Genomic DNA, 21,950 nt, shown 5'->3' with positions numbered 1-21,950 from the left:
AAACAGTGCTTGGTTGTGATTTTACCATTCCATCCCCCCCAAGCTCCTTCAAATGCTGCTCCAAGCAGGGGCAGACTCCTCCTGGGCGTGGAACGTGTGATGACCATCCACAGCTGAAACCTGCAGACATTTTAGTTCAACACTCAACGTGCCAAATTCTACTTCCAAGTTTCCCAGTTCCCCAGACTTGGTGCTTTGGCATCATGCACCCATCACAAGCACGGCCAGGTGTTGTCCAGTAAAGTCTTCTCTTTCACACTAGAGTAACGTGGTTCAAGTATCACTCCTGAGCTCTCCAGGAGTGCTGTGGAGCTCCAGGACATGGATACATGGCATTGCCCTGTTCTGAGTCTTCTCTGGCACATAAGCAATTGTTAGAAGTAGTTCTGAATTTGCAGTAACTTATCTCCATGGTCTCACATTCGTATCTAACCTGAGAGGACTTTGACTGTAAACTTTGCCTACCCTAACGTTTAGCAGCCTACCTAAAGTTAGTTCATGCTGAATTAATACTGCATACTAAGTACAGCTTTGTTCTTAGCAGTAAAAATACATTGCAAAGTTAAGGAGCTTCTGTTGTATTTACCATTTTGCCAAGTAGCCATGCTACAAAGACTGAGATTTAGTGTCCAGGTCTCAGCCCTAATTCAGGTATTTAAGTATGGAGAAAAGAAGTAACACAAAGTTTTTTCCTGTCAAGATAAACCCAGCTATTTCATAAGATATATGTCACATAATGACAGGAATTTTCCACCTTAGTGCACAGCTACTGCTTGCACTGACCAGGTGTGGAACTGCATTAACAGCTACCAGACTAACACAGCCAGTAAGAGCTAGAATACTCACAGCCTAACAGGATTGTAATGAACAGGAACTCCCTCAGGTGAATAGGGAATTTCTTTTATTATGGAACTAGTAATCATATACTAACTGAACATACAGAGTACATAGAGAGTGGTAGTGAGACAAGCTTATTAATTGGTCTAAATTGGTCTACCACACTTGTATTCTTTAAGGTAAAGCAATCAGCCCACAGTCTCATGTTGGTTTTATATGTAAATGCACTGCTTGGGGAATTATTAAACTAGAATCTGAGGCTTCACAGAACTGCTGGTTTTCCTGGACTCTTAAGGGCCACACACTTGGGTGTCACGATTTATACCCGATTTTACTTTTGCCTTCCAACAGGTGAAATGACTACACTGAAAAATTCACAGTTCCCATCTAAGGACTCCTTTGATAGTGCTGAGTTGATCATAAGGCTCAACAGTGCTAAGTTTATCTCGGTAACCCTGTTTATCTTAACACTTCTTCTCTTCAAAGCACTACACAAAACCATTTCCAAAAGTGCCTCCAGTCTGTTGCTAGAACCCACACAAATATTTTGCTATTACACTGACTCCAGTTAAATTTAGATTACACTCAGGGACGTGTGTGACAACAAAGTGCTTTTGTTGCATAACAACCACATGGCTGGTAGTTATACTGGACTCCTCCCCAGGGGCAGTTGCTCCTTGATGTAAACCCCTCAGCCTCCACATTCTCCTTTCAGCCCCTGGGCAGCAGCACTGATGTCACATCAGCAGCACACAGCTACTGACTGACAGGGCAAAATAAACCTGAGGTACCTGACAGAAGTTCATTTGGCTTTACTTAGGACTTTCTTGTTTGACCATCAAGCATCCAGGCCTTTAATAACCTACAGTTATTAATAACTGTTGAATGGCACTGTTTTACACCAGTACATTTTGTGCAAAGAGTGGATCGACACTCTTGAAAAGTATGAAGAAATCCAGAGCATTCATCTTAGTCAGGGGAGAAAACAAAACAAACCAAACACGCAAAGCAAGTGAAAGGTGAAAAATCACCTTCCTAATGGCCTTGATCTACAGGAAAGGAGGTGTCAGCAAGGATGGATTACAGGCTCCTTTTTCCTCCTTGAATCAGTTTTTCTCGTCTCCTCCTTTCAGGGTCGGCAGGTTTTTGCCTCCAAGTCAATAACTTATTTTTTTGCTAGGATTCATATATTGCCTTTTACGACCTCAGAGAAGGACTATGGAGCCTGATACTTCTATATAAAATCCACCTTTGCATCCCATTCACATCAGTACTGTACAAGGTAGTGGAAGAACGTGGCAGTCACCACCTGATAAAAGGTTGCCTCTGGAACAGTGGAGCACTGAGAAGCAAGTGTATGCTTGACTCCTGAGTTTGCAAGGCAACTGCAAATCGATCACTTCATTCTCAGCTACACCTCTCAAAAGCTGAATTATTGGAAAAGCTAAAACTCAAACAGCAGTAATTGGAACCTGAAGGAAAAGAGCAGCCGCAGCCCATAAGAGGACACAAACTGCGCACGACAGAAGCTCAGAACCCCCGCAGGGACACCCTGAACTTCAGCAACGGCTTTGGCAGGCAGCTCTGACAGGATCAACATTGTCACCTAGTGGCTGCTGAACACTGCCAGCGAGAAAAATTCCTTGAAGCTTGTCACCCTTTCATAGCAAGGCCTCCGAAATGGGATGTGACAGAGTGATTTTCCAACCAAGCTACCAATTACTGTTAGCTCTTTTTTAGAGTCTTAATACAGGCCGTCTGTCAGGGAAGTGTCAGATGCTGCAAGACATAAATGCTTTTCTATTGACAGAAACCTAAAGTTACTGTGCTTTTGGATGCTGGGCAATCCAATCTCCATTTATTTTCTTCACTGTGATTAATCATTTTTAGACCTGCCTTAAGTTTTCTGCTACTACAGCTCCCACAGACACAGCTCAATTGCTAGCTCCAAACTTGACACAGGTTTTTCTTTCTTCTCTTCTCCTAAGTCATGGCGAACTTTAATGTAAGTTAAAATTTGAGTGACCACTTTGGTGCTGCAGCTTCAGTTGAGCAACGGGCAAGACAATAAAGCAGAATCAAACTGTACATTAAGTAATCAAAACAAAATAATGAAATCAAAGCAAAGAGCCCTTAGGGGAGGTGGGGGGGGAGAGGTTTCCTGCCATTCCTTCCGTGTCCCTGAAAGTCTGAGCCAGCCCTTTCTGAGATAATTTCAAAAAAGAATGAAATCTTAACAAAATCAATCCAAAAAGATGACACAACTTAAACCAAAATGTGACAATACTGTAGTTACCTCCAATAAAAAGTTTTCAGATGCATTTCAAATGTAGAAATGATGATCTGTTGTTCTCCTTTGCACTAAAATACACTATGATTTTTCTCAAGCAGCTCCTTAGAGCAGAGGTTCTTTACATTTTCCACTCAAGCAGTTAGTCAGCTTTGGGTTAGTGCACTAGACCTTGGGAGGGAAAAACAGTATCCTCATGTTACAGATGGCAGGGTCACATTTCCAGCAGCTTCCAGCCAAGGAAGCTCTATGGCAGTGCTGGCTGAGCACACACTGCTGCGGAAGCATGATCAGGACACCCCAATCCTGAGCTCTCAGCTTGCCTCCTAACCACCACAAGCAAATCCCTACAGCCAAGTAAGTCCCACCAGCCCGGCGGGATAGGCAAAGAGATATCAGTGAGAATCCAAGGAAAGGCCCTTAGGCAAACCAACACCAAACCTGAGGAAAAGAAGTGAGAGCTGATTACTCTCTATTTTCCTGCTTGTGTTCAAAAGAGTTGGTTTATTTCAGTTGTTACAATAATGGGTGAAAAGCTCACCTTTTTTGTATAACCCAAGGGAATTTTAGGCTAATCCAAGAAAGACTTTTTCAGTAAATGCCATGATTTTCTGAGGTGTTTAACTACAGTTTCAAGAGCAGGGACTAGTTTACATGGCAGTGGCAGCAGTAAGAGTGATGTGGCCCTGCAGAGCCCTCTTCCCTGCAGCGTGGCAGTGCTTCACCTGCCTCATCTCCTCTGAAGGATACAGCTCTCCATCATTTTTAAAAGGTTCACAACCTGTGAAGCAGAGATTGATCCAAATCCAACATTCTTTTGTTTTCTCTTCCTTTGGGATTATTTTCTTTCTTTCTGTTTGTCACTATTTATTCATAGACAGCAAATACATCTTCATGAGACAGATACAGGTACTTCACTTTGTCCTGGTTACCGTATTGAAACAGAAACTGGTTTGGTTTGTTCTGGGTTTTTTTGCAGCACTATTCAGCACAGCCAAGTGGGTCTCAATACTTAACACTTTTATATATTTACAAGAAAATACATATAAGAAAAGCAGATATCCAAGAACCAATCTCTTTTCTTTTGAGCATTGCCTGCTCCTTTTCAAAGCATAATAGACGAGCAAGCACGTCCCACACATCCTTCTCTTTGCACATGTGAGATCGTCTGCTGTTGTAGAGAAAGCTCAAATATATAAGAAATAAACAAAATTACTGCAAAACAATGAACAAACCCTCAATTCTTTCAGCAGAGGAACAAGATTTATGTCCTTTGCATACTTTACACAAGAGCTGAGAGCCTGCTAGTCTGACTTAAATTAAACTGAAGGATGTGATGTAGCTATATTCCTGTATACACATATCTTTACAAGTCTGACACTGTATCACAAATGGATCTGAGCCTACACAGGTAGCAATAAAGCCCCAAAGACGTAATTGCCACACCTTCATTGGAATGATCTCTGCTGCTAGCAACAATACAACTGTAACACAAAAGAATGACAGGGCTGACAGAAGAACCAAGCTTTCCTACTGGCTGTACCTATCACAACAACAGAAGTAATTGAGGAGCACAGTTATTACCTTCATTAATACTGTATTATTTCTTTTCACTGAGGAATTTTGGCAAATTAAATACTTACACTTGTTTATCTCAACACAGAGATACTACATGTAAACAGTCAGAGGAAGTACAAGACATTTCCATGCATCAGAGGTCATCAAATACCAAGTGGGGATTTGGTTTGACAAAAATTTGTATACAGAATCTGGCAAAATCTACAATATTATACTTAAATACCTTTGAAGTATAACAGGAATGTAACAACGCTGCTCACATTCAGATTTAATAATGTATCCTATGGAAACATAGAAAAGGATTCACTAGCTTTTGGGGCCCAATTTATCCATGTATTTGACTACAACTTCACTTCAAACATACAAATTCATCCCATTGACTTTCCAGATCAAAACCTTTGAGAAGAGCAGAAATAAATATCAGGAAACACAGAACCTGAGACCAGTTGAGCACAATGAGCATGGTGTTTAAACCAGTAGAACACCACCAGTGCAGTTGGAAAGGCAGCTCTGTGCTTCAGACCTGAGCACTCAGCAGAGTCACCCATCGATGGGCGGGAAGCCCAATCTGTCGGGGGGCTGGGTACCAGCTGGTGGGCGAGTACCCATCAATGGGCAGGAACCTGTCGGGAGGCAGGAACTCATTGGGGGCAGGATCCCATCGACAGTCTAGAAGCCAGCCATTGTCTAGAATTCGTCTGGGGACGGGTACCTGTAGATGGTCTGGAACCCGTCGATGAGCTAGAACTCATCAGGGTGTGGGTACCCATCAACGGTCTACAACCTATAGGGGGACAGGAATTGTCAATGGGTGGGAATCTGTCAATAGGCAGGAACCCATCAATGGTCTGGAACCCATCAGGAGGCAGGTATTGGTCGACGGTCTGGAACCTGTCAATGGTCTAGAACCCGTCAGGGAGCGGGTACCCATCGATGGTCTAGAAACCTTTGGGTGGGGGGAACCCGGGGGGCGGGGGGGGTACACTGCTGCTCTATGGGACTCTGCACTGGGAATGCACAACAGAATACTGCTGAGCATGCACACTGTTTATAGGCATTTTGCTCACTCATCTACATTCCTGAAGGTGCATCTAAAATCCACAGCCTGAAGAGGACACAGGTCAACAAGCAGCTCAAGGAACCACACAGTTACTCGAAACTAGGGGAACTGGCCTGTGACGATTTGCCAAATAAACCTCCCTGCAAGGAACCAAGGGGTTTAGTTTCATCAGTTTTCATGCAGTTTCATCAGCAAGTCTTTAGTGTTTGTGACTGTGATTAACAGCTGTGGTTTAAGCAATCTGTTCTATTAATTAGTTTCTAAAGTGGCATGTCTCCTCTCACAGCCTTTGAGATAAAACCCACGCAATGACTGGCTTTCATTCTCTATAGATACAGACAGGCAAAACGGATGGGTGACTAAGATTGATAAAAGCCTTTAGAAACAAAGCAGAGGAGAATGTGCATTGCATTCATCCAGAGGATGATTAAGCTATGTATATGAATATAGTATTTCAAGTGACAATGAAGGCAGTATCCAGAACTGAGCCATCTGAAAGGAACTGGAAAGAGCTTCTGGCTTCTAATATTCAAAATGCATAACTTGGAGAACTTCATGAATGTAATTACATTTTTATTTTAGCTTGTTCTGAAACTTGGCTGGTAACAAATTCAACCCTAGCATTGAGTAACAAACACATTACCCATGACAAAGTCATACACTGTGCTGAACAACTGCAAAACAGAAGCTATTTCATTGCTAGGAATTATCCTTGAAGGAGACACTAAGAATTTTCTCAGAGCAAGCAGAAATACGAAAGAAAAACCCTTGGCTGGAGAAGTTTCAGACCCCAAATTCATCCCTGTTTGTTCATCAGCAACTTCTTTATAACTCCACAGTTTTCCTGTCACTTGTGCTGGTACAGTAACAGAACACCAGGCAAGAGCAGGACTTCTGCTAGAACAGCTCACAAGGGATACAAGATCCAAGTGGCCTCAATTTTCAAGACACCAGGAGTCTTCCAAGTGCTGCAACCACTGCAGCTGTGAGGCACAAAGGGTTGAGTATGGGATAAAAGAGCACATAAGGCTCTCCAGGAAAAACCCACTGTAAAACTGAGGAACTTTGCTATTCATCATGATTCTTCCTGTCACTAATGAGCATCTCTATCTATACGCTGCTCCTCAGTTACTTCTCACACAGAATACAGACATACAGATAGGGAAAAGAGAGTCTGTCACATACAGCAAGAATATCTGTTGACTACTGACAGTCCTCAATATACCCATCCATTTGCCTCAGCTCTTGCAAATAAGTTCAAAGGTCTATGCCCCATCTACCGAGAGGGCAAGATTTTGTCTCTCCTGTAATCATCAAACACTCGGGTAACGCTCCTCATCCTCTTTTTGCTCAAAAATGTTTTAGGACACTAACAAAGTAAAAATAAAACTACTGACATTTTAACTGACAACAATCAGACACTGCCAAACTTTAAATTTCCAGACACACATACGCTTAAAGCAACACAACATTAATTTTGTTTAGTAATCCATTTCAGACTGAATTACTAAATAGTATTAGTACAAAATCCTTCTGGTTAAAATACAGAATAACCAGGTTTTGGGAAAGATCAGCCCCATGATGCTGCAGGCTGCATTGCTCAGCAGGTTCAGCTTACCTGTGCTAAACTGAAATCAAGATAACCTAAACTTCTTCAAGATAACCTCACACTGTCTGGCAGTACAAAGCCAGAGCCCACAGGATTATGAACATGGGTGCATTCTTAAAGAGAAAAAACATCTAATATCAAAACATATCCAAAATATTATAAGATGGGAAGAAGAGCAGGTTTCTCTCATAATCTCAAGCGTCACCAAATCCATATGTGGCTTAAGACGCACAACTAAGAATTTATGCATCAACTATATGGGGCCAGGTCAGGTAATGGTGAGTATGGGAGCATAACTTGATGACTTTTAAAAAAAAAAACCAGCAAAACCACCCAACCAAGATACTTTGTGTATAGTACAGTTATCATAAAAACTAAGCATTTAACTATTTAGCAGATATCTATTTTTAAATAGAAAGTACAATATATTACTATTTTGTTGTCTTAAAGAAATCAATCTGTTCAAGCTGACTCAGCTGTAAAACTGGCAGGCTGTATAAAAGCAAGCAAAAAATATAGATGAGTCAAAGTTCTTTAAGCAGAATCTAACCAAAGAAAGGCTGTACCACAGAAGGAGCATTAACACATCAACTAATCTGCCTGCATTAGAAATCAAAGGAGGAAGTGTTAAACTTTGCTGGAAAACTTCTCTTGGAACACAGTCTGAACAACGTACCAAGCAAGCTACAATTCAGGTCATCTCAACTTTCATGGACTATATTGGCAATTGCTCTGTAGCCATACTGGAAGCTGCTAAGAGTGAATGCTTGCTGCTGCTCAGAATTATACTAACCTGCAAACTTAACAAGTCATTGCATAGTTATAACACTTACTTTGAACCTCTGTTCCTTCAAACAGCACTGCAGAAGACCAAACAATGTATTACAGGCCTCCTCTTTGTGCTTTGTCAGTGTTTCACATGAGATCACTGTATATGTTTTCTTAGGTCAGACCTTAATTAACATGCTTTGTAACTCCAAAGCTGGAGCAGCTGCTCTGAAACAGAATACAGTCTCCCTACTCATTGCAGTTTCCACTATCACATGTGGAAATGGCAAACAGCCTTGCACCTGTAGTAGGCTCTGCAGTTCCACCCATTTATTAGAGTTGACATTTACCTTCTCCTGTTGAACTGAGCCAAGTGAAAAGGACACTGTGCCTAAGGGCAGGACAGGGAGTTTTCTACCATCTTGTGGTGCTGTTTTCCAGTAACTACTAGAGTAGTGCTAGTAGAGACACTACTAGAGTGTGCTTTTTAGCATTCTCTACTCTTCTCTTAAGAACAACTGTGAACTACAGCCAGATACAAATTGGAATTGACTCAAACTCATTTGATTTTCCCTAATCTTTGCATGAACCAGCTGTTAACACCAATGGAGCCTGGGGATTAACTACAGCCAGACAAGCATTTTAACATTCAAAGCACTATTTACAGCTCTCACAACTTGAGAGAACTAATGAAAGATCCCTCACATAAGTGTAACAACATGAAGTGAGGAATCATGGGTTTTGTTTGGGGAATTCTGTTTTGGAAGCAATGAAAGGCTCCTGCTGACAAGCAGCAACAATGACAGTTAATAGAGAAAAAAGGTTTGTGATGATCTGTAGCACAAATAATGTAATACCTGGTTTAGAATTATCTCCATTAAAGTAGTACCTTTATTTTTCCACTAAAATGAAGTCACAAAGTTAATTCTAAATATTAAAGACTCTCATCTCTAGCAATGGTTCTTCCTAACTAATCTGAATTCCCTGAAGTGCTTTGCTCAGACACTGAAAACATAGTATTCATTAGCATGAGAGCATATATACAGTGATGTCTCACTTCCTCTATAATGCTTTCTCTGTCCTGGTTGAGCAATACCCTAGAACTACTGCCTGCTTAATTCAGTTACAGTGACCAGGAACAGAAAGCCTTTATTCCAGCCTGAAGGAGTACTCATACCTCTGCTCTTGCTGGGAGGTTACCATGGCCCACCAAAAATATATATCCAGATCTGAAAAGGAATAATCGCGAACCACTGAAATACATCGATACAGTGCAATTCAGTCCAAACTGGCCTGGTTGGTCTGTCCTGGCTCACTCATAACTGAGGTTGTTCTCCTGCACAACTACCTCTGGGAAGATTTAACTCTCTGCCATTAAGCAGTTTCATTTCACAATTCTATCATTTGAAACTATGAGGATGGAATTTAGCACATCTTTGTTGCAAATAACAGAATAACAAAATGTGCTGTGTCAAAGTATTTTATTAGTAAAGCAGATTTTTGTTAGCATCTTGACTCACCACATAATCTAAAGGAGAGGGTCTAATAAAGAGCAGTTTGGTTTGTAGATAACCCAGGTTGCAGTTAAATACAAACAATTCCAGATTGCTTATCTCAATACACATAACCAGCCTGTGATGCAATATACAATCACACACACACGTGTCTATGTAAGACAGGTAGCATGATGTCAGCAGTTTTAAAGCTGTCTCTGGCAGTGCAGCACCTTGCAAGAGTGAATAAACATAGCCCAGAGCCTTGGACTGTGACTCTGGAAACAAACCACAGCCCTGTCAGGACCTGAAAATGAACAGCCAACAAGGCAAATCAGCTGTACTTCCTGGATGACTGCACGGTAACTGCACCTGTTTGTAACTATGTGTCAGCAACGGCAAAATGTATCAGAAGGAATACACCACACAAACACGCCACTCCGGCAAGAATGCGGACGGATGCCCGCATGTGCAGGGCTCTGGACCAGGACACCGGTCGTGGTCAGCGGCTCCTCAGTGCCACTTAGGACAGCTGACTCTAACGTACTTGCTTGCCCACACACGATAGTTTATGTCGGTCGGACCGTGACCCGAGCGGGCCCCTCCGGCACCGGCCCAGGGCGGGACCCGCCGGCTGCGGCGCGGCCTACGGCGGTCGCGAAGTCCGGCGGGAGGCAGCGGGGAGCCGGGAGCCTGTCCCGACCGGGAGCCGCGCCCTCCCCGGCCGGGGGCGGTCATGCCTGCCCGGGAGGCGGCCACCGCGGCCGGGGCGGGGAGCGGGCGGGAGGCGGGCCTGGCACGGCGGGGGGCGGCGGGCGCTGCGCAGAGCCCGGCTCCCCTCTGCGACGGGCGGAAGGCCGGAGGGCGGCAGCGCCATGCCCGGCCCGGCAGCGCCGGGGCCCGGCCCCGACCCGGAGGAGAGCTACGACTTCCTCTTCAAGCTGGTGCTCATCGGGGACGCCAGCGTGGGCAAGACCTGCCTTGTGCAGCGCTTCAAGACCGGGGCCTTCGCCGAGCGCCAAGGCAGCACCATTGGCGTGGACTTCACCATGAAGAGCTTGGAGATCCAGGGCAAGCGGGTGAAGGTGAGCGCCAGTCCCGAGGCGGGCAGGGGGCTGCGGCTCGCCTCCCGGCCCGCCGCCGCGGAGCTCCGTGCCGGTGGGGCCCCGGCCCGACTGCCGCCGTGCCTGGGGGACGGGCTGCTCGGCCCCGGAGCCGCCTTCCCGAACTGCTCCTATGGGCGAGGAGGGACCAAGCGCATCCGTAACCGCGTCGTGCTGCGGCGGGAGCAGTGGCGTTGCTGCGGGCCCTCCTCAGCACGGCACGGACACTGGTAAAAGCCCCGCTGAGAACCCGCACTGCCTCCGGTGTGCCGTAACGCAGCACCCGTTTCCAGTGAGGCTTCTGGCCGTGGTGTGTTTACGAGCCCGGAGGAACCTCAGCTGGACTGTCATGTTTCCAGGAAGGGACGTGGAACTGGCAGAGCGGGAGAAGCTGGGGAAGCAGCTATTAGATGAGGCGTATTTGAAAGTTACCTTAAAGAACTGTTTACAGGGTGTCCCTGAAAGTGTAACTTACATAGTTCTTTTTAAACCAGAATAAATAGCCCTAAATTGGACTAACGCTTTTCTTAGGATAGAGAAAATCTGCTAGTCATTAGGGTTAGAAAGAGGATAAGGACGTCTGCCCTGCGCACTCGGACCCTCAGCAGCACAGGCTCCAGAACAGAGAGTGCTACAACAGCCAGGCAAGGCTTAAAGCACCCGCGGTTCGTAGGGGGAGGCTGCGATCAGCCCCCTCCAGAGGGGAGTCGTACAAGTACTGTTCCTTATCCCAGCGGGACTGAAAAGAACTTGGTGCAGTCACTGCCTGTGAAAGATCAGGAGATTGTAAAGCTTTTGGTGACACAGAAATACGGTCATTGCAGTTGAATTTTGGTCTGCGTTTTTCCAAGTAGGTGTCAAAGTCCTCTGTTATCTTTTTCTTACAAATTAACTTTAGTGAGCAGAACATTAAGCAGAGAAAGTTGCAGAAAATGCAAGAAATGAAGGCTCACATGTTTTAGGAAGGGAGGGGGATCAGAAGCTCCAGCCTAGCAAGGTGTTGATTTCCTTCGTGATATTACCTCTTCTCCCATGTACAGCCTTGATCGGCCATCGGCCCCCAACAAAACCTGGGGACTTAGTAGTATTTTAAAGAAAAAAAGTAAGAAAATGCAAGCTCTCAAGGCTTTCTTTTTCTTTGGGTTGTTCTGTACTTCCACTTCAGAAAACCCTGGGGCTGCACAGATTGCAGAGAAGTATTTTAAGCGTTACTTTAGGCAAATTAATCAGTGTTGCTGATGTACTTTACAGATTTTTTTGTTAGCTGTTGAGTCAGGGACACAGCTAAAACATGAAGACATTTGCTTGGAGAGTTTTGTTTGGTGGGTTGTATGTGAAGTTTAAATTCCAGCCAGGCTTTTCTGGTTGGGTTGAGATTTGGAGCAGTCCAGCTACTCTGGGTAGGATTGTTCAGCATGCTATCAGAAAATAAACTAATGGAAAATAAAGAGGCATTTGATTAGACTTTTGTGAACTTCCTCATAAAGCAGGTGAGTAGGGGTGTACAGAAGAAGTCCCAAGGAACTTCTGATCACCACTTGCTCCCCATCCCTAATGGTCTGAGCTTCATTTTCAGTCAGGCTAGGTAGAGTATTACAACACAACTGAGTGCGAACTGGATGCTTACTTAGAGATGGAAACCTTGTAACATTTGTGTTAGTGTCCCTTTCTGTTTAAAACTTCAGATGTTGCCATTATATTTGCATAATGTTGCTGAAACATTTGGGGCCCAAGGACTTGAAGTCTCAATTCCTTTGATGCCTTTTTCCTGGATAAGCAGCATGTTGGGATACTAAAAGTTAAGGTTCTGCAAATAGCTTTTTTTTTTAACTCAAGGCTTTCTTGCATCTAAAAGCTGTATTCAAGTGTCTCAAACAGTATTTCATATGCTACTGCTTCATCAGCTACTGAAGTTGACTAAACTTCCTCTATAGAGACATAAGTGCTTGAGAAGGGAGCTATTGATGGACAGTGCTGGTAACTGAACCTTTCTCTTTGGAAATAAACCAGTGAAGCGCTGGTACTGTAACCTCCCCAATATATCCTGACTTGCAGAGGTTTACCACTTCCAGAGAGGAAGCTTGTCTGTGCCATCCAGTCTTGTTTCTATTCTTGTGCTTTCCCTGAGATCTCCAGTTGGAATCTGAGGTATTGTCCAGTGGGATTATACAAGCCAGGTGCCTCTGGGATGGGCTGTTGTGAGCTGTGGACTCTTGGAGGCATTGGAGCTAACAGGAGCCAGGCAGGGATTTGGCAGATCTAAGACACTGGGTTCTAATGGAACTTCACAGTAAGGCTACCTGTGATAACCACCTTGATTCATATCCCAAGGGCAAACTTTGACCAGCATATATGCAGAATTTCCCCTCTCATCTTTATGCAGTGTCTGCAAGTCTATATTCATTAAAAAAAAAAAGCTCTAGTGTATGCTGTTCAACAGGTTGGAATTATGGACTCCTCTATCAAATACATTCTTCTCAGCTGGCTAAATCCTCAAGTGCAGGCTCTAGTTCCCAGAAGTTGTGGTTGTTGACTTAATGCATAGTGACTAATGTGCTATTGATAAAAGAATTACTTGTTATGAGTGATGGAAAGAATCTGGCAAACAGAACAAAAATGTGTTGTAACTGTTATGTCACTGGAAGAAAAGATATTTATAAAATGGTGGAACTAAGATTTTACATAATGCTAGGCAAGAACATTCCTAAGTCCACAGATCGTCATTAGCAATAACAAAATTCCTTTTCCTGAATTACCTCCTGTGAACTGATAAATTAATGGGGTATCTTTAATTTCTACTTTATACTGTCATTTTATAGTGGTTTTACATATACTGAGTACTTTTATCTTTGTGCCATAGTTTTTTCTCTATCTTACTATGTATTTCAGAAAGCAGCAGAAAGGAAGAACAGTTGAAAACAAACACATTCCTTTTATAACAAATACTCCTTTATGTATCATTGCACTTTTTAATTTACAAGCTTTTCAGCCCATATGATACCAAGATCCTTGGCTTTTATTCAGGCCTTGTGGCTTTAACTATATTCCTTTCAGACCAGCCCAAAACATGTGTCATTAGCTGGCCAAATTGCAAGTAATATAACCCCATGATTTGTGAACTGTCTTGTCTCCTCACTGTTGCATTTAATAATGTTCTAAACAAATAGAAGTGAAGCTATTGGTTATTCCATGGAAGCAATATTCTTTGAGATCCAGAGGAAAGCGTAGCTCTCTTCTCTGTCAACTACTTTGACACTCATAATACTAGAGCAAACAGGAATGCTGGATTCCCAGCAAAGAAGGATTCCTCATTCTTGGACAATTTTGTAAGGAAACAGTTGAGTCGAGCAGTTTGTCCTAACTGTTCTGTGTATATCACTTTAAATTAAAATGCGTTGCCATGAAAGTGTTAGTTTTGTTGTTTTTGGCAAAAACTATATGGCTTCAGTTACAAGATAGTTTCAGTAAGTCTTTCTAGGAGCAAATATTGTGATTTGCCAGTGTACAGAAATGTGGTTTATCGTTTGCCATCGTGGTGACAGGATTTAGACACAGTCAGTTGGTTAAGAATCATTTAGCATGGTCTTTGCATACTCCATTTCGCTGCTGGGAAATTTTATGGAAGTTGCTATATTTTGAAGAATTCCTAGCACAAAAGTGACATTTCTGTCTTTGTAAAGTATCAGCTATAGGATGTACTTAGTTGTTATTAATGCTGCTTCACAAACAAAAGTATACCTGAACTCCCTTGATACTTTAGAAGAATGAGGAAAGTACTTAAATTACGTAGGAAGTAAGGGAGAGAGAAATCATTTAACATGTCTTGAGGCCATTTGTGAAGCATTAACCTTTGATAAACAATATGTTTATCAATGCAAGAAGAATCCACATCAAACCATTTGATAATACTTGTTTACTGTGCTCTTTGGCCAGCCTGCCACTCACCATTTTCAATGCCTTGTCTATTTCTATAGTTGAAACTGTTTTCTTTAAGCCACTGTGAAAAGCCTGGCTCAGTCTTCTTGATAAGTTCCTCACAGGTACTCAGCATCCCATGCTGAATAAGCCTGCTTCTCTCAGGCTCTTCTCATGGGGTGTGTACTCTGGTTACCTGACCATCTTGATGGCGCTCCACTGAACTTTCTCCAGTTCTTCAGTGTCTTTCTTGTAGGGGGAGAGGGAGCAAAATTGGACACTGTCTTTTAGCCAGAACCTCATAAGTGCTGAATAAAAGGGAATAATCACTTCCCTCGATCTGCTAGCTTCAGTCCTGTCAGTACAGCTCAGCATGCTGCCAGGGCACACTGCTGGCTCCTCTTCAGCTTGCTGTCCACAAAGAGCCCCTGGGCTTTTTCAGCACAGCTGCTTCCCAGCCACACAGACCCTAGCCTGCATCCTTGCAAGGGGTGAATGACATATACTCCTTCCCAACAGGAAAAGATGAAAAAGCAAATGTGAAAAGATGTTCAAGACTTTCCCTAATGTACTTACAGAAAGCTCCAATTCTGTGGTGATTAAATGGAGTCATGAAAAGTCATACAGGAGTTAATAGCTGGTTTAGGATTTTGCTGTTCAGTACCAGTCAGCGCTAAGGGCTGTGCTGTCCAAAAAATTCAAAGCTAAAATCAGATCAAACTAACCAGCTTTAGTAAGTAAATGGGCATTCAAGAGTGAAACAATTAGCACAAGAAAGGTGGCTCCTTGTCTTTGTTCACTTAGGGTATTCTGTCATATTCCTTCTGAACTATGGCTGTTTATTCTCTATTCTGTCTTCATTTGTTACTAGAGGGGTCCCCCATCTCTTATTTCATAGGTGATTTTTCTTAGTACCCTCAGATGAAGCTTACACGATTCTCCAGTAATCCCAACGTCTGTCTTTGTTACACCAAAATTGTTGCTAAAGTAATCACAAACTCAGGAGTAGCTTCAAAAGGTTACTGAGTGACAAACATTGCTTTCATCACATCATTTACAAAGCCGGAGCACTTAAATCAAGGAAATAAATTAAGACCTTCATGTCATATACTGCATGATGATACACAACATTCAAGATGATACACAACATGGAAGAATCCTATATCTTGTTGCAACCTATGGCTAGTACAGTTCATTTGGGATTTTGAATTTAACATCTAACTTACATTGAGGGGCTTTTAAATAAGAAATACTAAGAGTAAATTGTTGTCCAAAGAATTTACAATTGTTATTTCTTGACCAGATTTACCAACTTGTAAATACAACAAATTACACCTTGTAAGTTCAACAGAGAGACTATATACATATTTTTTTTTTAGGTAATCTGGTTCTTAACACTTGCATACTCTGTGTGTTTCTGTTCTTAATGATTTAAAATAAGGCAGTTATTAAAACTTCAACCACCAGGACAGGACAAGTTTCTAAGCTTTCAAATTGTAAGGAATGAGTTGTTACTAGCCCCCCAAAAAGTACAAGTGTTAGTTTCAATGCAGGGAGAGGGCAAGGATGTACAGCTGGGATGGCAAACTTGCTGAGGGTGCACTCAATCCCACTGTCCATGTCACCGACAAAGATGTTGAACAAGACCGGTCCCAACACTGATCCCTGAGGGACACCACTCATCACTGGTCTCCAGCTGGACACTGAGCCATTGACCACAACTCTTGGCGTGCGGCCATCCAGCCAGTTCTTTATCCACCGAGTGGTCCACCCATCAAATTGATGTCTCTCCAATTTAGAGACAAGGATGTCGTGTGGGACAGTGTCGAACGCTTTGCACAAGTGCAGGTAGATGACATCAACTGCTCTGCCCCTGTCCATCAGTTCCGTAGCCCCATCATAGAAGGCCACCAAATTGGTCAGGCAGGATTTCCCCTTAGTGAAGCCATGCTGGCTGTCACCAAGCACCTTGTTGTTTTTCATGTGCCTTAGCATGCCTTCCAGGAGAATCTGCTCCAAGATTTTGCCAGGCACAGATTCTGGGTCTGTAGTTCCCTGGGTCATCCATTTTGAGTAAAAAAGGGGGGTGGGGGGAGTGTGTGTGTGTGTGTGTGTGTTGTGAGATCTTGCTGGTGACATTTTGAAGTTGCTCTGTCGCCATTGAAAGGCTGTGGAAACTGTGGAGCACCTGAGAAAGGGAAATATCATACTCATCTTCAGAAAGGGCAAGAAACCCTGGGAACTACAGGCTAGTCAGACTTATGTTGCTCCCTGTGAAAATCATAGATTCAGGGAAGAATTAAGTTTTGAAACCACTTGAGGCAGGCAGTTGCCTTTGTTCCCTCGCAAAATCTGTCCCAACCTCAATGATTCTGAGATTCTATGGAATATACTTCTATAGAGGTTTCAAAATGCAGTGTACAGCCCAAGACTGGCCTGCTCAGTCACTGTGCAAGTAAATCACTCTTATTTACACCATGTGAAAAGTGTAAGCTATAACAGTTTTTTTCTTTTTGAATTTAAAATGTTTATGATCCTTCTGTCTGCAAAGAATTTCTCAGACCTCTCCCAAGTGTTGGGTAATTGTCATTAGCCTTGTTTTGCACTTGACCTAATCAAGGATTGAGATTTAAAACTACGTAATAGACACAAAGGTCTAGTGGGAGGCTTGAGTACAGAAAACATCATACATAAACCTGCCATGAACTTCCTTGTCCCTGGTATTTGTTTGTTGACTGTTCTAAGCCATTATCTGCTCTGTTAATAATCATTGCTTTGTGGTTTTTGGTTTTCTGAGGCCGTTACAGTCCCTTCCCCTTCTCTGACAAAACTCTTACTAGGACTGAGAAGTACTTTCTCGTTGGGTTGATTCCTTTTAAGCTGTACATATACAGTTTGGGATCTAAATGCCTTACCATTGGTTAGCTTAGTTAGCACAGGAAAGTGATTTGATCAGTACAGCCTTTTCCAAAGTGAAAGTTGCTGCTCAAACATGCAGCAGAGTCAGAAGATACAAACAAAATACTAATGTGCAAAAGAAAGAAATGGAAAAATTATTCCGTATTCTGGAGTACAAAATATCACTGCCACATTGTGTGACGTTATCAGCTGTTTAAAATTATGAGGTTCAGAGAGAGGAGAAAAACTAAGTAACAGGTCCACAATATGGGAAGACTGAAAATCCCAGGAGTATTTGTTCTGTCCTGCCTCAATTAAGAAGAGGTATAGAATATAAGGAATGGCACGAAAAGGCAAGCAGTGGTGTCTCATTTGTCACTTGGGGATAGAGAAGTGAAAGTGCAACAGAAGGACAGAAAATACAAGATTTCTAAAAGGAAATTCTTTGGTTTCATTCCCACTATACTGAAGCCAAGAGCTTTGAAAGATTCAAAACGGATTAGAGACTTATATGGAGGATGAGAACATCCACAGTTACTTTAGATTAGAAGCTCCTGGAATATAAGGTGTCATGTTCCAGGACATTACACAACCTATAAAACAAGAGAACTTAGAAAGACATTTTCCTTGTAAGCAGGATATTGTATTTGTCCACTCTGAGTTATTTGGCTGCTTCTTCTGGAACATCTAGTACTGGGAACTCAAACCCTGGTACTAAACTAATAGTTTTTATGCTGCTGGATTTAGGCAAAAGTATGTAAGATAAACATTTCTTCTCCCTGCCCAGATGTAATGTCTGTTCAACCACCTAAAAAAGGACAGCTGCCTAGCCTGACTAGATCTTTGACTGACTTTATTGAAACCAGGAATTGCTGGCATTTCTTTTATATATTTTATGTATTCTATCTATATGCTTTCAATTATCTCATCTGTACTTACCAAACAGCATCAGGGCTCTTGGGTGATACCACCACATCCTGCTCCAGTTGTCAGTGCCCCAGTAGCAGAACTGACAAGCCTATATCAGTACCACAGACATGAGGCTAGTGAAAACCCTTCTGTAGTTTCAGTGACACACCTGATGAGGAACTGGAATGGCTTGGCTATGGGCTAATGTCTTGTTTTGCTAAATCTGCTAGAGAAGGTTATGCAGGGGTAGGGCTGGACACACAAGTGATAGTTTCCATAACCTGCCACAGAAGGATGCATCAGAGCTCACCTGCAGAATCCCAGAGTGTCTCAATTGATCCAAACTCCAAGCAGCCGAGTGCAAAAACATTCTCTGGTATGTATTATTATCCTTGAATCACGAACAAAGGACTAGAAAGATGTGATGCCAGAATATACTACGTATAAGGGAACTTTATAACAAGGTTATTGAATCAAATCCTATCTTTTGCTAAGGAGAGCTTGCTGGCCAGCATCTCACTGTGTGCTTTGCTGTATTCAGTTGCAGATCTGGGACACAGCTGGCCAGGAGAGATTCCGCACTATCACACAGAGTTACTACCGCAGCGCCAATGGAGCAATCCTGGCCTATGACATCAGCAAGAGAGGCTCCTTCCTGTCCATTCCTCGCTGGATCGAGGATGTGAGGAAGTATGCTGGTTCCAACATAGTACAGCTACTGATCGGTCAGTAAAAAGTATTAATACCAAGTGCTACATGTTACCATACGATGTTTCAGTATCTGTTTAAGATGGTCAGAAGTTTTATTTTTGAATTAAGATGTATGTAATAGATCCCGTTGGAAATTTTTCCTGGGTTTTTTAATTAGAAAGTGCTGATTCATCAAACCAGAAATGTTTTGCTTCTGTTAACTTCTGTTAAGAAGTAGGCAGCTTTCTATCAGAAGCCAGCTTTGAATCCTTTGCTTCTCACTTAATGGAGAACTGGGCATGCAAGATTTGCAGGTTCTGAGGCACAGCTGCTGGGGAGCTATCCTCATGGTAAGGATCATGAAGTTTCCAGGGACCAGAGAGGCTGCATCCTATCAAGCCACCATGTTTTGTCAAATCGGAACACCCACCAACTTCAGCAAATGGGAAATTTTAGAAGGACTCTGGGGCAGTCAGGTTTGTCTGTTCTCTGCTTCCCAGGCCCAGTGTTTCTGACTCAGATGTAGCTCTTGTGTCCTGGAATCTGCCGGAAATCTGCTAATACAACATCAGCACTATCCCAGATTTCCCTAGGTACCAGCAGGCTGCTGCTGTTTTCACAAAATGCTTTTAACTTCCATTTCTAGTTTATTTTTCCTTGTTAAGATGTACAGCCACCACTCTTCAGCTACTGACTTTTTCTGTTCTCTGTCCGAGTCATACGGGAATAGAGGCTGGAAGGGGCTGAGGAGGTTATCCAGTCCAGCTCCTGCTGACAGCAGGGCTGATGTGAGGTTGGACAAGGCATGTTCATTCAAACTTTGAATATCTCCAAGAATGGCAATTCTGCAGCTCTGGAAAGCTGAGAACCTCCTGGTAAACTACTGCCTCTGACAGAAACAGTCATTATAAATGACTCTGTTGTTTCTTCCAGGAAACAAATCTGACCTAAGTGACCTTCGAGAGGTTCAGCTGGAGGAAGCTCAGAGTCTGGCTGAACACTATGATAATATCATCTGTGCCATCGAGACCTCTGCGAAAGACTCCAGCAATGTGGAGGAGGCTTTTGTGAAGATGGCTACAGAGCTCATGATGAGGCATGGAGGCCCTATGTTCAGTGAGAAGAATACTAACAGCATCAAGCTTGACAGCAAAGACGTTGCAGAAGGCTGGGGGTGTGGTTGCTGATATGAGCTAGGTGATATCCCTAGCTTTACTGGAATTTAGATGGTGCTTCACCCTAATGCTGAGTAGCATGGTAGCCATATCCTCCTCCTCCTGTGAAACCAGCAGTTTTGTAGAAGTTAGACACAATCCTGTTTGCTTTGGTTTCTTAGTTTTAAAAAGCAACTCTTGAGAGGTAGTCCTAAAAGTCAAACCCTCTGAAAAACATTACATCTCCAGCATCTCCTTTTCTATAACCTTCACCCAAGTTACAAAAGTGGAAGAAACAACTTGGAACTGGTGATGTGGGGTAGGGAGGCAGATGGTTGGGGAAGAGGCTTTTATGCACACCCAGAGTTCTGAAGCATTTAGCACGGGACTGTTGGCAAAGGAGGTCACTTTTGGAATAGGCAGTCTTAACAGTGACTGTAAATCCTCAGCACTCCACCAGTGACCAGAAAGTGCCAGTGTGTTTGAGAAAGGTATTTCAAGTGTTAGAATCCCCAGCATTTTGATTACAGGACCAGAAAGCAGTCACCATGCCCTAGGGCATGTGAATTGATGATTCACATTGAGACAGGCCCAGATGGGGAAGTCTTCTCTCAGGTTTTGTTAGAATTTTAAGTTATCAAGTTAACAAAAAGCAAGATCAGCCTGAGCAGTATCACAGAACTTGGGGTCAAACAGGATTGAACCAGTGTAGTTATTTTAAATACAGCCTTGAGAAGAGGCTAGATGCATTTCATTTGTTCTTGTTTGCACAGTGATAGCTCCCTTTTCCAAGTGGGTATCATTGAGTTTTTTCCCTCAGGTTTCTTCATTTCATTCCACAACTCAAGACCTGCGCCACTGGAAAGAGGAACTGGAGAAACCTTGAACTGACTGGTAGCCATGATCTCCTGCCATGTGCCTAATGGTCATTAACAGGGTTCATTCTGGTCATGTATTTGACATAATGTTACAAGAGTGTTTATTGCTTAAGTGGTATAAGTGGATTTGACTTTTGCTTTGGATTTGGGTCTTGCTTTTTGGGTGTTTTTAAACCATCTCTTTAAAAACAATCTTGGCAGATAATGAGAAAGAAGACCTCTGAAGAGCTGAAAACTGCATGCATTGCAACTTCTTGGGTTTAAGAAACCAGCACCTTTTCAAGTAATTCCCTCCCAACTTTGCACTCAGCTGTTTCCCTCTCCCTATCAGAAGTTACCAATTGCTTTTCATTCCTTGAAAATATTCATCAGGAAGAATCTTTCACTGTTGATCAAAGGTCTACATTGTTAAGTTAAATAGATTTAGTAATACAACTCCATATAGTTGTCTTTCAGATTCAGCTCTGTATTACACGTTGTAGGTGCAGGTGAAGTACTGATGGCAGCAGTCCTCTCTGGACTTACACTCTCAAGCACCTTACAAAAATAGACTTGCAAAGAGAGCAGAAGCAGGATTATTTTAACTCTGTGGTTAAAGCAAAGGTGTTCAGAATGACAAGTGATTTTTGCAGTCCTGATACTTTAAAGGAGCTCGCTTTCAGAAAGCACACACTTTATGTGAAGTCACGTCCCGTCTGAAAATCTTGATCAAAGCGGACCTGGATTGGTTTGCTACTACAGCTACACTAGTTCTTAGCCATTTAGCAT

General features: G+C 42.8%; 1 protein-coding gene across 1 annotated transcript; it reads left to right on the top strand.

The window, feature by feature from the left end:
• Positions 1-10,510: 10,510 nt before the first annotated feature.
• Positions 10,511-20,337, top strand: RAB43 (RAB43, member RAS oncogene family; the record flags this gene model as incomplete). Its single annotated transcript, XM_080625675.1, has 3 exons — positions 10,511-10,720; positions 19,002-19,185; positions 20,084-20,337. 3 exons carry the CDS (start codon positions 10,511-10,513, stop codon positions 20,335-20,337), a joined length of 648 nt encoding a protein of 215 aa, XP_080481801.1.
• Positions 20,338-21,950: the final 1,613 nt, after the last annotated feature.

Source organism: Psittacula echo (genome assembly GCF_963264785.1).
Source record: "Psittacula echo genome assembly, chromosome: 9".
Classification (NCBI taxonomy): Eukaryota; Metazoa; Chordata; class Aves; order Psittaciformes; family Psittacidae; genus Psittacula; species Psittacula echo.
Note: the sequence above shows the minus strand (reverse complement) of the source record. Positions and strands in the feature narration are given on the sequence as shown.